An 18,539-nucleotide genomic window follows, 5' to 3' on the forward strand; every position below is an offset into this window, starting at 1 on the left:
CTCTTGGATTGGTAGGATCAACATAATAAAAATGGCAATCTTGCCAAAAGCAGTCTACAGATTCAATGCAATCCCTATCAAAATTCCATCACAAGTCTTCAAGGACCTGGAAGGAACATTAATCAACTTTATATGGAAAAACAAAAGGCCCAGGATAGCTAAAACATCCCTATATAATAAAGGAACTTCAGGAGGCATCACCATACCTGACTTCAAGCTCTATTATAGAGCTATAGTCCTGAAAACAGCTTGGTATTGGCACAAAAATAGGCAGGTAGACCAATGGAACTGAATCGAAAGCTCTAATTTTAACCCACACACCTATGAACACTTGATTTTTGACAAAGAAGCTAAAACTGTATAATGGAAAAAAAGAAAGCATCTTCAACAAATGGTGCTGGCATAACTGGGTACTGGTATGCAGAAAACTGCAGATAGATCCATGTTTATCGCCTTGTACAAAACTTAAGTCCAAATGGATCAAAGATCTCAACATAAATCCAGCCACACTGAAACTTTTAGAAGAGAAAGTGGGAGATACTCTTCAACGAGTTGGTACAGGAGACCACTTCCTAAACATAACACCAGTGGCATAGGCACTGAGATCGACAATTAACAAATGGGACCTTCTGAAACTAAAAAGCTTCTGTAAGGCAAAGGGCACAGTCAAAAAGACAAAAAGGCAGGCCACAGAATGGGAAAAGATATTCACTAACCCTACATCTGACAGAGGGCTAATCTCCAAAATTTACAAAGAACTCAAGAAACAAGTCTCCAAAACACCAAAGGATCCACTTGAAAGGTGGGGTACAGAGCTAAATAGAGAATTCTCAGTAGAGGAGGCTAAAATGGCCAAGAGACACTTAAGAAAGTGCTCAACATCCTTAGCCATCAGGGAAATGCAAATCAAAACAACTCTGAGATACCATCTTACTCCTGTCAGAATGGCTAGAATCAAAAACACCGAAGACAATTTATGCTGGAGAGGATGTGGAGAGAGAGGAACACTCCTCCACTGCTGGTGGGAGTACCAACTCATATAGCCTCTTTGGAAATCAGTATGGAGATTTCTCAGGAAAATGGGAATTAATCTACCACTAGACCCAGCAATTCCACTCTTAGGCATATAACCAAATGAGGCAAGTTCATACAACAAGGGCATCTGTTCCACTATGTTCATAGCAGCATTATTTGTAATAGCCAGAACCTGGAAGCAACCTAGATGCCCCTCAACCGAAGAGTGGATAGAGAAAATGTGGTACATTTACACAATGGAGTATTACTCAGCAGAAAAAACAATGGAATCTTGAAATTCGCAGGGAAATGGATAGCACTGGAAGAAACCATCCTGAGTGAGGTAACCCAGTCGCAAAAAGACAAACATGGTATGTACTCACTCATATATGGATTTTAGACATGGATCAGGATAGTGCCAGTCTGCACTTCCACTGATAGAGAGTCTGGGAAACAGGAAAGAACCTAAAAGATATGCATATATGCATAGTACCCAAGAGAAGAGGATGGAGACAAGATCCCCTGAATGGATGGGGAACATGGCGAGGGGTGGGGGGAGTGGGACCTGGGAAGAAGAGAGGGGGTGAAGAGGAAGAGAGTTGGTCATGGGGGAACAGGAAGTTGAGGGGGTGGAGGTAGAATAGGGAGAAGAGGGAATCATAGGATCGCATACAGATCAGGCACCAGAGCGACCTCGAGTGATCTAAAGGGATAACACCAATTGGCAAGCTAAGCAATAGTGGAGAGACCACCTCGAATGCCCATTCCTGATAATGAACTTGATGTCTATAACCATCCGGGAGCCTTCATCCTGTGACTGATGGAAGCAGAGGCAAACACACAATTAATCACTGAACTGAACCCAAGGAACCCAGTGACAGAGAGAGAGGAGTGATGAGCAAATTTGCAAAGAATGGGCTGGCAAAACCAGCAGAGACAGCTGATCTGAACAGGGGAGAGCTCTTAGACCCCAGACTGACAGTGGGGAGGCCAGCATGGGACTGATCTGGACCCCCCAAATGTGAGTGTCAGCGAGAAGGCCTGGGCAACCTATGGGGCCCTGAGCTGTGGATCAGTGTCTATCCCTGGTATACAAACTGTCTTCGTGTGCCTATAGCACAAAGAGGGATGCTCTCTTAGCCTGGACTCTTAGGGGAGTGCCTGGACCCTACCCAGAGTAAAATGACAGACTCTAGATATCCCCTATGTGGAAGGATTTGGCAATAGGGTGGGAGGGTCGGGGGGGGAGGGGAGTGCGGGAGGAGTGGAGGGGGAGGGCACTGGGATTGACATGTAAAACAAGCTATTTAAAATTAAAATAAAAAATGATAAAAAAACTCATGATCATCTCATTAGTTGTCAAAAAAGCCTTTAACAAAATTGAACACTCCTTTTTAATAAATGTCTTGGAAAGACCCTGGATACAAGGAACATATCTAAGCATAATAAAAGGAAAATACAGCAAGCTAACAACCAATATCAAATTAAACACAGAAAGACACAAAGCAGTTCCAATAATATCAGAAGCAAGACAAGGCTGTCTACTCTCTTCATATCTATTCAATGCAGAACTTGAAGTTTTAGCTAGAGCAGTAAGACAATAAAGGGAGGCCAAGGGAATACAAATTGGAAGGGAAGAATTTAAGCTATCACTACTTGCAGATGATATGATAGTATACATAAATGGCCTCAAAAACTCTAGCTGAGAACTCCTATAGCAGTTAAACTCCTTCAGCAATGTGGCAGGATACATTGTTAACTCAAAAAAATAAGTAGCCCTCTCATATTCAAATGATAAACTGAGAAAGAAATCAGAGAAATACCAATCTTTACAATAGCCACAAATATAAAATAAATCTTGCGGTAATGCTAACCAAATAAGTTCAAAACCTGGATGATAAGAACTTTAAGTCATCAGAAAATTCAATGCTGTCCCATGATTTTGGATAGGTAGGAACAACATAATAAAATGGCAATCTGATTAAAAGCAATCTACAGATTCAGTGCATTCATCAGTTAAATCACTACAAAATTGTTCACAGGTCTTGTAAAAACAATGCTCAACTTCATATAGAAAAAAAACCTCCACGGAATAGGTAAAAAATGATCCTGTACAATAAAGGAACTTCTGGAGGCATCATAATACCTGACTTCAAACTCTACTATAGTGCAATAGTAATAAAACATCTTGCTATTGGCATAAAAACTGACAGGTGTGACAGGTGAGTCAATGGAATTGAATTGAAGAACCTGACATTAATCCACACACATATGAACAACTGAGTTTTCACAATGAAGTCAAAATGGTACAATAGAAAAAAGAAAGCATCTTTTTTATTTTAAATGCATACATTCCTCATAATAAACTATATTTTGAAATATTGTGATGTTCTTTGAATCTAAGGTAAACATCTTTTTAAAAAGATGATGGCATAACTGGATGTCAACATGCAGAAATTACAAATATATCTCTATCACCATGCACAAAACTCAATTCCAAGTAGATAAAGGGTCAAAACATAAATCCAGCTACATTGAATCTGATAGAAGAGGAAGTGGGAACTAACTTTGAAGCCACTGGCACAGGAGAGTACTTCTAAATATACTGCCAGTAGCACAGACACTGAGAGCAACAATCAATAAATGCCCCCCCGAAAATGAAAACCTTCTGTGAGACAAAAGGCAATGCGATAATGAGCCTAAAATGTCAGCCTACAGAATGGGAAAATTCTTCAACAACTCTACATTATGAGAGAGGTCTGATCTCCAAAATACATAAAGAACTCAAGAAACTGGACACGAAAATACAAAATAATTCAATTGAAAAATAGAGTACAGATCTTATCAGAGAATTCTCAGCAGAAGATCTCAAAAAGACATTTAAGGAATTGTTCAACATCCTTAATTATCAGAGAAATGCAATTAGAAATGGCTCTGAGATACAATCTGATACCTGCAGAATGGCTAAGGTAAAAAATACTGAGGACTAATTCTGTTGGAGAGGATATGGACTCAGTGGAACACTCCTCCACTCTAGTGGCAATGAAAACTTGTATAGTCACGTTGGAAATCAGTGTGGCAGCACTCAGAAAATTGTGGCAGACTTTGTTGATCCCTCATGGATTTTAATTTTGAGATAGCTAACAAACATTGTCTGAACATTTTAGATGACTGATTCTTTTCACAATTACTTGGGGAAATAAAAGTACTTAATTATTGCTGAAAAGAATTAAGCAGCTTATTCCCAACTTCAATAGGTTTACTTTGTTTCATGGATGGTTTTGCAACAATTTGCCCACCTACTTTATGTGAACAAATATCACTAATTATTGATTGCTCTCTCAGGTCTGTAATATTTGAGCTCTTGAAATATAAATATATGTAAGTTGTAGAGACACTATTGTGATATTTACTGGCAATTAGAAAAATGAGGCAAGATCTTCTGAACAGATGGGAACATGGCAAGGGGTGGGGGGAGTAGGAGCTGGTAAGAAGAGAGGGGGAGAAGAAGAAGGGAGAGTAGGTCATGGGGGAACAGGAAGGTTGAGTGGGGGGTAGTATAGGGGGAAGAGGGAATCATAGGTTAGAAGACAGATCTGGCACCAGTGAGACCTCTAGTGATCTAAAGGGATGATACCACCTGGCAAGCTAAGCAATAGTGGAGGGACCACCTCGAATGCCCATTCCTGATAATGAACTTGATGTCTATAACCATCCGGGAGCCTTCATCCTGTGACTGATGGAAGCAGAGGCAAACACACAATTAATCACTGAACTGAACCCAAGGAACCCAGTGACAGAGAGAGAGGAGTGATGAGCAAATTTGCAAAGAATGGGCTGGCAAAACCAGCAGAGACAGCTGATCTGAACAGGGGAGAGCTCTTGGACCCCAGACCAACAGCGGGGAGGCCAGCATAGGACTGATCCCGACTCCCCGAATGTGAGTGTCTGTGAGGAGGCCTGGGCACCATATGAGGCCCTGGGCAGTGGATCAGTGTTTATCCCTGGCAAACAGACTTCATGTGTCCATGACACAAAGAGGGAGGCTCTCTCAGCCTGGTCTCTTAGGGGAGTGCCTGGACCCTGCCCTGAGTGAAATGACAGACTCTAGATATCCCCTATGTGGAAGGAAGTGGCAATAGGGTGGGAGGCTGGGGGGGGGGGAAGGTCGGGAGGTGTGGGAGGAGGGGAGGGAGAGGGCACTGGGATTGACATGTAAAACAAGCCATTTAAAATTAAAATAATAATAAAAAAGAAAAAAGAAAAATTCCTATGCAGAATTATGAGGGTAATTCCCAAGAATCCCTAAGACTCATAGCAATAGTGGAGAGGATACCCAGTGAGGCCTGCCCCTGTGTATACGCCAACTATCATCATAGAGCCGACATCTAGTAATTGATGGATTCAGATGCAGAGATCCACAACCAAGTACCAGGACAAGCTCCAGGAATCCAGTCAGAGAGAGGGAGGAAGGAATATGTGAGCAAGGGAGGTCAAGATCATGATGGATGAATCTACAGAGACAGTTGAACCATGCTCATGGAAACTCATGAACTGTAGACTAAAAGGTGTGGTGAGTCCATGGGACCAACCTTGGCCCTCCATATGTGGGAGACAGTAGTGAAGTTTGGCCTGTCTAAGGTCCCTCGCAGTAGAAACAGGATCTAACCCTGGTACATGAACTAGCTTGTTGAAGACTATTCCCTACGGTGGGGTGCCCTGCTCAAATTTAATGCATGGGAGAGGGGCTTGGTCCTTCCTTTAATTAACATACACTAATCTTCATTAAAAAGCTTAATTTTCTCTTTTGAAATTAGCAAAACCAAAAGTCAATAATTTGTCATTTATGATGTAATCATTTTGTTCTCATCATTATTTTATTCATGAATAGTTTTATTTGATAAAAAAGCAAAACAATGCTTTGCCAATGTGGTGATTTTTTATTTCTTTTTAAAATTATTCTTTCATATATTACAACCTGACCAAAATTTCTCCTCCCTCCTTCACCCCAGATTATATCCCTCCATCTCCAGTTTTCCCCAGATCTATGCCTCCTCCATTTGCCCACAGAAAAGGTCATACCTCATAATATGCTACAATAAGTGCAGGTTCATACCATCATTTTAAAGGTAGGTAAGGCAACACAGTAGGAGGAAAGGGTTCCATAAGTAGGCAAAAGAGTAAGTGTTCTCTGCTCTTCAAACTGTTAGAAATTCCCCAAGGACCACAAAGCTACTCAGCCATACATATATGCAGAGGACTGAGGTTAGACCTCTACTGCACTGTCTTAACCCAACCACAGAAGGCTGAGCTGTGTCCGAAGAACTGTAAGTGCACCACTCACCTGTTCTCCAGTCTCCAGGATCCTGGAGACAATCAGATGCAGCAGTGAGGAGTCTAGTCAAGCAGGAACTTGCTCCATAGTAAGACTCTTTTAAAGCAAAAAACTGCAGAGCAGGAAATAAGTCAGCCAATGGTTTTAAAGGTCCCATAAGACTGGCCTATTGAAAACATGTGAGCAGCCTGGATATGGGGGTTCAATACATGTGGCAGGTGGCACCCCTGCAACTCTCTGCATTCAGACCATTCCTGAGAAGAGGAAGTCAGTCTCCCATGACCCAAGATCCTTAGGCCAGCCACAGAGATTGAAGAAGAGTATGGGCCACCAGGTCTTGGGGACTGCTGTTGAGGACACCTCCATTGGTGGCATTGATCACCATCCATGTCACCTTTTCGGGATTATTAGGGCTCTGCTGAGTGGTCACTGGAGCAATCAGCAGCAGCAGCAGGAGTGTTAGAGCAGTCAGGAAGTGGGGCATCATCTGTAACTTTTAAAGAACTTAAGAACTTCTCAAGGGTCCGGCACTCTTGGGCATGGTTATTGTTTTATTGACCCTCTTATTATGGAAGATGAGCCTTGACCATCATTGTTGTTTCCTCTTCTTGTTGGCTAACCTGTTCTTTGTCATCTACCTACATTTTGGCAAGAATTTTAGATTTCTGGCTGGAAACCAGATGGGTGTTTCCTTCCCTATGAGGAAGACACATACAAACTGTCTGACCTTTGTAATTAAGGTGTCTGTGCCCCTACATTGAGATGTTAGAAGGTCTTTCCATTTGACCTTAACTTGGAGTTTGGGGTCTAGGCAGCCCCAATATTTTTGGAACTTAGATTCAGTTGCTCCCTTAGAAAAATTCAAAATATTAATAGTAAATAAAGCTATTCCTAGTTGTAAATGGGGGCTGATTCTCCCTTTTTGTTTCAAAAGTTTTTCTTTAAGACATTGATTGTTTCTTTCTATAGTTGTTTATCCCTGAGGGTTGTAAGTGATTCCTGTATTATGTTTGATGTGCTGTCTATTGAAAACTTCTACCATGAAATTACTAGGAAAGCAAGGGCATTATCAGTCTTAACCTGTGTGGGTAATTCTAGGGTTGTGAAACACTGGAGGAAGTGGGCTTGAGCATGTTTGGTCTTTCCCCCCTATATGTGCAGTGGCCCAACAGGTCCCTGAATAAGTGTCTATGGAGAACATATTTCTGTTTGCCAAAAGCTGGAAAATGAGTAACACTGGCTTGCCAGAGTGTATTGGGTCGTAGGCCTCTAGGGTTAATTCCTGGTGCCTATAGAGGAGGAACTCTTAGATATGGTTATATGTTTTGCAGATGTGAAGTATCCTTTATAGTGATCATTGGGAATCTATTATGTAGTACCCTCCAATTGACATGGGTCATATCATGCAATTGGGTGACTTCCTGTAGGGTTAGTGCCTCTGAGGCTGTCACCAGTCTATCTGCCCATTCATTACCCTTAGTCAGGAAGCCTGGGAGGCTGGAGTGCCCCTGAAGATGGTGAAGGTAAATTGGTGACTCTCAACCCTCTAAAAGGCCCTTATGAGCCAACATGAGGGGGGATATAGGGTTATTATCTAACGGGATGTGTACTTGTGGGATATAGGGAAGTAAGTTAACCACCTAGAGACTGTCTGAAAAAGAATTGCAGGGCTCAGAGATGTCCTGCAATACCAGTGTCACAGCCAGCATTTGCTTATATTGGGTAGAACCTTGGCAGGGTTGAAATCTTTGGTGGCTTGGTGTCACTTGGTGTCTGCTAAAGGCAACGTACGTAGAATTTTTGAAGTTACCTATATGTACTGTTATATCATCTTTATATAGCTATATGTTGCTTTCTTCCTTTCCAATTTTTATTCACTTGATCTTTAGCTTTCTAATTGGTCTAGCTAGAACTTCAAGTACTATTTTACATAGCTATGGAGAGAGTGAACAGCCTTGTCTTGTTCCTGATTTTAGCAGAACTGCTTTGTGTTTCTTGACATTTGGTTTCATGTTAGCTATATGCTTGCTGCAAATTGCCTCTAGTATGGTAGGTACTTCACTTGCATCCCTAATCTCTTCAAGACTTCTGTCATGAAGAGCTGTTGGATTTGGTCAAAGGCTTTTTAAGCATCTAATGAGATTACAATGTGGTTTGTCTTCTCTCAGTTTGTCTATGTAGTGGATAACATGTCAGATTTTCAAATACTGAATGATCCTGGCATCAATGTGATGAAGCCTACTTGATTATGTTGGATGATCTTTTTGATGTGTTCGGAATTGTTTTGTGGGAATTATAACAAGTATTTTGCATCAATATTCATGAGGAAAATGGGTTTGTAATTCTCTTTATTTGTTGATTGTTTCGTTTGTAGTTCGTATATCAGGATGGCTATGGCCTCATAAGAGAATTTGGTTGTAAGAGGAGGATTACCATACATGGGATAGGGATGTAGTATGTTATTTTATTAGGGAGAAATGACTTACATGAGAAACTGATAAATTAAGCTCAGTGCTCCAACGGTCTCCACTGCTCTCTGAGATCCAAAAACCCCAAAAAAAGAGAGATGCCTCTCCCCAGGTATTTATCCCACACATCACATATGCACCTGGTGACCACACACATGGGCGTGGTCAGTGCCGTAGGTGCCCAGTAAGATCTCTCCCCACAATTCTCCTTTTAGTCTAAAGAAAAGATTCAGACTTTATACAAAACTATATACAAAGATAGCAAAATTCAAGTTCGAGGCCGGGATGGACTGAGAGCCTCCAAAACAATACAGAGAAACCCTCTCTCGTAAAACCAAAAAAAAAAAAAAAAAAAAAACCAAGATGGCAAAATCCAAGTATTCACTAGGAAAAGGAGAAGTACAAACATACCTCCTCAACATCTAAAACCAGAAAACAAGAGCAAATGGCATATATTACATATCCAGTTTTAGAGTAAAGGCATCACAGAGATTATTATAGGGCTGTACTAATCTGGAAAGTTTAAGTCTAGTACCTAATATTTGTATCTAGGGAGAGAGAACAATAATTGTAACAGTCTAATAATCAGCCTCATCAAAGACCTTAGAAGGAAGACAATAATACTAGGGAAGGCAGGAAGCACAGGTGAGCAACTTCCCAAGGTGCAGCGAAGACAGAGACAGCAGACTGCCTGGACAGTCACCCAAAGTCTCAAAGCAGTGTAGGGGCAACCAGCTTTAGCTAAGGTCTAGAGTATCAGACTGACCAACACAGAAGCAGGGAGGTAGAAAGGCTGTCTTACCCTAACTTGGCAAGGTTCAGCAGTCTTCTAAACTGTATCCTGCAAGCAGAGTAGGACAGCATGTCCAAAGTCAGCAACAGAAGTGGGGGCAGTACTTTGCCTGAGAGGTCATTAGCTGAGGAGAGAACAGACTCCAGAAGGAGTGTCATCAGTGCCCAACATTTTCTCAGGAAGTTTGGTGCTGTCAGGAACAATTAAGCCTCATGTCAACAGAGTACTAATATTAAACATTTAAATGCCATTTTCTGTAGGTCTATGAAGTGTTTGAAGATCAAAATGTATGTCTGGCCAGGCATTGGTGGTGCACACCTTTAATCCCAGCACTCAGGAGGCAGAGGCAGGAGGATCTCTGTGAGTTCCAGGCCAGCCTGGTCTACAGAGCAAGGGCCAGGATAGGCTCCGAAGCTACACAGAGAAACCCTGTCTTGAAAAAACAAACAAAAATCTATGTGTGACTAATCTAGAAATCAGAATATGAGTAAAAATATCTGTAATTCTCAGGAACCTAGTCGTACAACGGCTTAAGCTTTCTAAAATAATTTAACAAGCACCAAGATTACAGCAATATAACTATATATACATATATATGTGAATCTCTAAAACAGATGAAGAGTTGAACTTTATAGTGCAACATGATAAAAACATACAATTGTGTCAATATACAAAATTTCTTAAACACATGTAAAAGCATATATACATAAATTATGAAAAGGATATTTGTATACCAAACATCATATATGGAAAGAAGACCTTACACATTATGACAATATGCAATATACAAATTATCCAAGAAAGGAATACAACTTGATTGTACATAAGTTACAACATACAAGAATCTATAACGATGTAATTTGTATATAGCTAATAATTACTGATGTAAATCACAAGAAAATATATTAATCTATCTGTATCACATCCTTACCATATCTTTCCAATCCATGCCCTAAACTTATCTAAAAGAGATACCCAAGTCTGCACACCTCCTTCCCTACCCAACCTAAACAGCTGAAAACCACCCCTAAACAGGTGTAAATTATCACTTAACGTCAACAGTAGGCAAAGGGGGCATTATATTCTAAGAATTACTTCCTGATGAAATGGGATGACGATAATCTCATGGGATTCTGTAGGAAGAACATTTTTAGAGTCTCAAGAAGATGCTGGTGCTGGCTGCAACACCAGCGGCGGGACTGCAGCAAATAGGAAAGAAACCCCCTAGTAACTCGGGAGGGAGTATGGGCATGTCTTCAGGGGCATGGGGGTGGGCCAGGCAGGGGCTGAAACCAGCAGTTACTGTGAGCTCTTGCCTTTACCCCCCCCAAGTCCCATGAATATCTCACTCCTGACACCACATATAAGGGGAGATTACCAGTATAGGAATGCTGTGTGTTATTTTACTAGGGAGAAATCACTTACATGAGAAACTGGTAACTCAAAGTCAGCACTCTGAACATCTCTGCTGCTCTCCAAGATCCAACCAGAAACCCAAAAGAGATAGAGCTGCCTCTCCCCAGGTCTTTATCCCACATCCCACGTATGCACATGTAACCACGCTCAAACAGGCATGGTCAGCTCCGCAGGTGCCTAGTAAGTTCTCTCCCTACATTTGGTAATGTTTCTAAAGTTTCTAATTTATAGAACAATTTGTGGAATATTAGTATTAGGTATTCTTTGAAAGACTTGTGGAAGTCTGTGCTAAAACCCACCTAAATTTCTTTTTGGGGTTTGGGAGACTTTTGATGCCTTAGGGGTTAGATATGTATTTAAATTGTTTCCCAGATATTAATTAACTTCAGTAAGTGGTATCTACTGGAAAATTGTCCATTTTTTTAAAATTTCCAATTTTTTTGAGTATTGTTTTTTGCAGTATCACCTAATGATTCTTTGGATTCCCTTTGTCTCTGTTGTTGCATTTCCCTTTCTTTTTTTCCTGATTATTTTAATTTGTTAATCTCTGTCTTTAGGTCAGTTTGGATAGGGGTTTATCTATTATGTTGATTTTCTCAAAGAACCAACTCTTTGATTCTTTGTATTGTTCTTTTTCTTTCTATTTTATTGATTTTAGCTCCCATTTTGATTATTTCCTGCCTTCTACTTCTCTTGTGTATGTTAACTTCTTTTTGTTCCACATAGTCCTGTTAAGTTCAAGTGTCCTGTTAAGCTGTACGTATGAGACCTCTGTAATTTCTTTATGAAGGCACTTAGTGCTGTGAACTTTCCTCTTAACACCACTTTCATTACATCCAATACGTTTGGGTATATGTGTGTTCAGCTACCCTGAATTCTAGATAGTTTTTAATAGAATCAGTCCTGCTTTGACTCTGAGGTGTGCTTCACTTATGTAGGAGAAGGACTTACTCTGTTTTGATATCTAATCTGCTAGCTCATATCTTTTAAGTGTGGAATTGAGTCCATTAGAATTGAGAGAGATATTAATGAACAATGATGGTTAGTTATTATTTAGTTTTTGTGGTGGTAGTGGTTGTGAGTGAGTGTGTGTGTGTGTGTGTGTGTGTGTGTATGGGTGTATTTCCTTGCCTTGGGTTTTGCTGGTGTGATTTTATTTATTGTCTATCTTTTTGTGGATGTAGTTAACTTCCTTTGGTTGGAGTTTTTCTTCTAGTACCTTCTGTAGAGATGGACTTGTGATTGATTATATATTGTATGAATTAATTTTTTCAGGAAATATCTTGTGTTCCCCATCGATGGTGATTGAAAGTTTTGCTGGGTATGGTAGTGTGAACTAGCATTTGTGTTATCTTAGGGCTTTAAGATATCTGTCCATTCTCTTCTGGCTTTTAGAATCTCCATTTAGATGTCAGATGTAATTCTAATAGTTCTACATTTATATATTAAGTAGCCCTTTTTCCTTGTAACTTCTAATCTACTTTTTATTCTGTATGCTTTATGTTTTGATAATAATGTGACACAGTGACTTTCTTTGATGATTTGGTGTTTGGCATTTTGTAAGCTTCTTGAATCTTTAATAGGCATGTCTTTCTTTAGGTTAGGGAAATTTTCTCATATGATTTTGTTAAATATATTTCCTGAGTTTTTGAACTGTAATTCTTCACCTTCTATTCCTATTATTCTTATATTTAGTTTTTACTTAGTGCCCTAGATTTCCTTAGTGTTTTGTGTTAGGTTGATTTAGATTTAATATTTTGTTTGCTGATAAATTTATTTCTTTTATCATATCTTTAATACCTGAGAGTTTCTCTTTCATTATTTATATTCTGTTGTTGATGCTTATATCTGTAGTTCTTCTTCACTTAGCCAGGTTTTCTATTTCCAGATTTCCATCTCTTTTTTTTTGCTTCTGCTTCAATTTTCGGTTCTTGAGTATTTTCATTCACCTGTTTTTTTAGATTTCTTTAAAATATTTTTCCCTCCAAAACAATACAGAGAAACCCTGTCTCGAAAAACCAAAAAAAATTTTTTTTCATTTCCTCTTTGAGGATGCCATTATCTTCATGAAGTTGTTTTAATGTTTGTTTTTCTGTTTCTTAAATGCATTAGAATATTCAGGTCCTGATGTAAGATAGTTGAGCTCAATTGTTGTTGATTGTATTCTTTCTCTGGCATCTGGGTTTTGGATCATTATAGGTATAGGCGTTGAGTTCTGAGTTTGTCTTTGTTGGATGGATGTTTTATTCCTTAACTTTAATTTCATTTTTGGTGTTTTGTCTTCTTGTCCTGGATTTCTGAGAGCTGGCTTGACCTCTGATCTAGTAGCGATTCTCTCTCACAAAGGTGTCTGGCATCCTGGCAGCAAGCTTGGCCTTTCTTTTACCAGGGGGTCTCTGTACTTCTGACTGGAGTGACCTACACCTGTTCTTCTGAATGATGTGTAATGTGCCAGATCAGTGAAAACTAACTGCATTTGGAGGTAGAGCCTGTTACTGTGGTGGGCAATAAATTGGGAGGCGTAGGTGGTTGAATGGATCATTGGGGACAAAATCTAGGGAATGAGGCCATTCAGATGGCAGGCAATTCACCTAACTGCTCTTCTGATTAGTCAAGTGATGAGTTTTTATTTCATACCTTTAAGGATTAACTTTTTTCTTATTTGTTTGTTCATTCGTTTCAAAACAATATTTTCTTATTTTACATACAAATTCCAGTTCCCATTCTCTCCCCTCCTCCAGCTTTCCCTATTGTCCCTCAACCCTACTCCCCATCCAATCCTCAGAGAGGGTAAGTCTTTCCATGGGGAGTCAACAAAATCTGCCACATTACTTTGAAGCTAGACCAAAACCCTCTCCACTATGTCTAGGCTGAGCAAAGTATTCCTCCAAAGAGAATGGGCTCCACAAAGTCATTTCAAGTGCTAGGATAAATCCTGGTTTCACTGTCATTGGCTCCACAGACTACCCATGCCACACAACTGTTACCAACATTCATAGGTTCTAACTTGGTCCTTTGCAGGTTCCCCCAATGTCTTTCCAGAGTCATTAAGCTCCCACTAACCCACTCAGCTACTTCTTTGGGTATATCCATCATGTTCTTGACCCCTTTTCTCATATTAACACTCCTCCGTTTCTTAAACTGGACTCTGGGAGCTAGGCTTGGTGCTTAGCTGTGGATCTCTGAATCTGCTTCCATCCATTGCTGGATGATGTTTTATGATGATAAGTACAACCACTTTGGAAATAAGTAAGGAGCTTTCTCAGAAAATTGGGAATCCATCTACATCAAGAACCAACATTACCTGTCTTGGGAATATACTCTAAGCATGCATATTCATACCACAAAGACATTTTTTCAACTAGTAATAGCCAGGACCTGGAAAAAAATCTACTTGCTCCTCAACCTAAGAATTGATAAAGAAAATGTGGTAAACTTACACAGTGGAGTACTTCTCAGCAGTAAAAAATGACAACATCTTGAAATTTGCAGGCCAATGGATAGAACTAGAAAGAAAATATCCCAAGTGAGGTAACCCAGACCCAGAAAGGTGAACATGGTATGTACTCACTCATAAATGGATAGTAGACATAAATCAAAGTATAATGAGTCTACATTCTATAGATCCAAGGGAATCTAGGTGACAAGGAGAACATTAAGAAAGACATGGAAAGGGAAATAGACAAGATCTGAGAAAATTGGGAGCATGTTGAGGGGGAGAAGGCAAGGCAAAAGCAGAAGAGGAGGGGAGAATGGGATGGAGGAAGAGAAGACGAGCGAAAGGGATGGTTGAGACAGGGGTAGGGCAGAGAATGAGAGCAAGGAAAGGGATATCTTCATTGAGGGAACCAACATGGAGATAGCAAGAAATCTGGCAGTAGGGAAATTCCCAGGAATCCACAAGGATGATACCACATAAAACTCCAATCAATAGTGGAGAGGGTGCCTGAACGGGCCTTCACCTGTAATCAGATTAAGGATTAACTCTTAATAAAAGCTACAAAAGTACAGATTTTATATTTTCTGTTATAAATTTTTTATTTTAATTCAAAATAAATGAAAATAAAAGAGAGAAAGAATTCATGTAGAAGCAGAACCATATTTGCATTTGGGAAATGAGATGACAGGTAAATGAATTGGAAATTTATGGACATACAGGCACAAAATCACAAACCTCTCTTTTACATTCAGAGGATAGGGCAGATGGTGAGAGATGGCTGATGTAAATGATCCAGTTTATAGATACAGCTTCCTACCCTTCAACTGTCTTCCAGAATATGTATAATGCATAGATAGTTTCCTTAAAACTCAAAAGTTTTCATTTTCTGATTGCAAGTTTAAAAAAATGTCCAGATATGATTCATGTGCCACCAAGGCAAGGTCTCTGAATTGGTAGTTTTATAGCTGAATTCTAGCTACACTATGGAGAAGTAGTGGCATACATTAACAATACAACTATCATTATAAACATGTCAGTTCTTTTTTATAACATGCAAATTAAGACAGCTTCAGCTTCCTCATCATGTAGCTCTCAGACATCACATGGTCTCTGAAGTGCTGGCTATAGAGGCTTTGCAAGTTAGGTCTTGAATCACCAATCTATGACTTGGTGGTGCAGCAAAGGCCTCAGATGGAGCATGCTTTTGATTGGCAGTGAGATACTGTTAGGCTACACAAGAATGTGCAACATGAAAATGAGAGTATAAAAATGCTAAAATTCTTTTCAAAATGTCACTAAAAGGATTTTACAAACATGAATTTGGTAGCATTGATTTTGGCAAATGAGTTATTAACCTTTGATTCAAACTGTACAATGTTCCATTAATTGAAATATTTGAGGTTTCTTTTTCTGTCAAATATTTTTCTTCAAGTTTTACACAGCAATTGAAGCAGTCACAGGAGAAAAAAGGTGTTTAGTCTAAAGAAACACTTACCACTCTTGAATCTCTTATCTTTCAGGAAAGAACGGTGATGATCAGAAGGCAGACAGTAGGAGGATTTGGTTTAAGTATAAAGGTAGTCCCCTTTCCAGTCTATCTTTGCAAAGGCTAAACTTTAAAGGCTAACACTTTGTGTACATTAAAATGTTGATGATTCATAATAATATAAAAATGTCTCTGTGATGTTTGGAGCACGTTAAAATCTGGGATGTTCTTATAGAACCTATCATTATCTTGTGATGTAGACATTACAGGAAAAAACTGGGGAACTTACCTAATGTTAAGTAGAACTTGGCAGCTTTCTTTATGAATCTTCCAATGAATGTGAACTATGTTCATGGCAAGAAGCTTTCCTTTCTCTTCCAGCAGCATGGAAAATTGTTGATTAGAATGAGGACAATTCTCTATGGAAGAGAACTATGGAAGGGAACAAGTGAGACATGGGTATATATATAGTGTATATGTACATATATATGATTTTGCTTGATTTTCACTTTGTTAAAGGAATTGCTAAATTTCATTTATCAAATCCAAGTTTTGGATATGATACTTAAGTTTATTAATCTATCCAGAGCTATCTGTTTTGACTGATAAAAACGATCACTCTTGCAATTTATCATCATTGTAATGATTGAAAAAAGTGAGAGAATTAGGTTAAATGTGAATAATGAAGACTTAACCCAACACTTTTAATTGTGTTATTAATCTGATTATCTGAATTGTTAAATGAAAGTTGTTAATCACAGTTGTTCAGTTTGCATTTACTTACTTAGTATGTTTCATTTTTAATAAAATTTTAAAGACATTTTGCCCAGTTGCTGTTATCTTTGTCAGAAAATGGGCATTTTGAATTTGTGACTATCACCTATTGTCATTTCTCAAAATGACTTAATAAAATGGCAGTGTGTGTAGTGCTAAGAATCTCAATATTCAAAGTATTTGTGCTAAAATAAACTTTATGTGTATTTTTCATTAATTCAGCCAAGGGACACATACAGAATATATTATGGGATATTGAAATTAGCCCATGGAAACATACAATTTTCTGGGTTTGCTTCAGTTAAATAGAAAATGTTAGCACACACTGGAGACAGTCAGATTTACTAAAGGGAGGTTCCTGTCTTAACTGAGGATAATAGAAATAAAATACTGTGTTAGTCAAATGTGAAGGTATCTTAAGTAGAGTAAATATTAGACAGGTTTTGGCACATACTTGTTCTGATTCAATACTTGATTCCTGAGTTTTAGCTGAAAAAACCTTTTAAAATATATTGGTAGCAGGGTACCAGGCTGTATGTTTGGAAAACCCCAAACACACATTATTAGAAGTAAGAACTAGCTGTCTCTGTCCTAGTAGCTGCTAAGAGATCTGAGTGTCTTACTACAGTGCCTACTACAGTGTTCTCACCATGCAGTGTGCAGATGACCCCTTAGGCCTCACTGTTGTTTTCCCCACAGCGCACTCTCTTTAAATTATCCCTAGAGCCTCCCTTCTATAGTCCTCAGTGAGTGCTATGTGCAGACAGCCCCTTGATCTGTGGTTCCCACTGTGTAATATGGGAACAATTTTTCCATTAAATTTCCCTGCCAGGGTCCCCAGGACATGCTCTTTAGCAGATGTCCCTACTCTAGTCCTCACTATGCAGTGTGTGAATGAATCCTCAGCCCTTGCTCTTGTGGGTTCCACTGTGCATTGAATGTGCAGGTATCCACTCAGCTCACCATTTCGGGGTCCATTTTCTAAATTCAATAGGCAGAAATACCAGCAACACTCTATTGTCAGTCTTTTTCCCAACACTTTACCAATGAACCTTAGATAGGATTGGCATTGTAGGCATATATATATATATATACATATATATATATGTTAAATAGTTGGTCCTGAGTTAGGACCATAACGGTCTATAGCAATGCCTCTTTTTGCACTTGGTGGAGGCTGGGGTATATGGACTAGGGATGGTTGGTAGGAAATATTAGGTTTAAAAATGAGCTGATTAGTGACTTTGAAGATCAACTTAAGTAAGGTTTTCACTTTTACTCTTATTTTCCCCTTTCTCAGCAATAAAAATATATGAAAGCTTAGAATTAAAGTTGAATACTATTTTAAGTGACTTTCTGTCTCATATCTAATTCTACTCATTGGTGGAAATGAATGCCATCAGTGAGCATGTTCTAAAATGTTGTAATTATACTGATATGCAGCTTAGGGAGTTATTTATTCTAAAGACAGAACACCATCAGTGACTCTGGATGGCCCCATTCAACTACCTGTGCTGCACATGTATACTCCTTCTCTACACAACACTTTATATATGTCCTTGGTTTATCACCTACCACATCCAAACTTCTTACACTGTTGGGGTGAAACAGTATTTTCTGGCAATTATTCTAAGAAATTTTTATTTGCTTTTATCAAATTTTTGATTCCTTATTGCACTTTCTTCCTTTCATATTTGAGCCAAGGGCCACTGTTGGACTCTTGAATGATAATTGGTTAGCCTATGCTTTTACACACAGGAGTCTAATACTAATTGGGAAATACAGATAGTTCTCTTCCCATCACAACTATACTC

General features: G+C 39.1%; 1 protein-coding gene across 10 annotated transcripts in view; it reads left to right on the forward strand.

Annotated features, from left to right (window-relative positions):
* Positions 1-18,539, forward strand: part of Sntg1 (syntrophin gamma 1) — a 533,425-nt gene that overhangs the window by 291,701 nt on the left and 223,185 nt on the right. For all 10 annotated transcript variants that reach the window (XM_040757759.1, XM_040757755.1, XM_013124464.3 and 7 more), the window contains one exon: positions 15,986-16,042. In XM_040757759.1, coding sequence (XP_040613693.1) covers positions 15,986-16,042 — 57 coding nt within the window. The remainder of the gene's footprint in view (positions 1-15,985; positions 16,043-18,539) is intronic.

This window comes from Mesocricetus auratus, unplaced genomic scaffold (genome assembly GCF_017639785.1).
Source record: "Mesocricetus auratus isolate SY011 unplaced genomic scaffold, BCM_Maur_2.0 Super-Scaffold_100015, whole genome shotgun sequence".
NCBI lineage: Eukaryota > Metazoa > Chordata > Mammalia > Rodentia > Cricetidae > Mesocricetus > Mesocricetus auratus.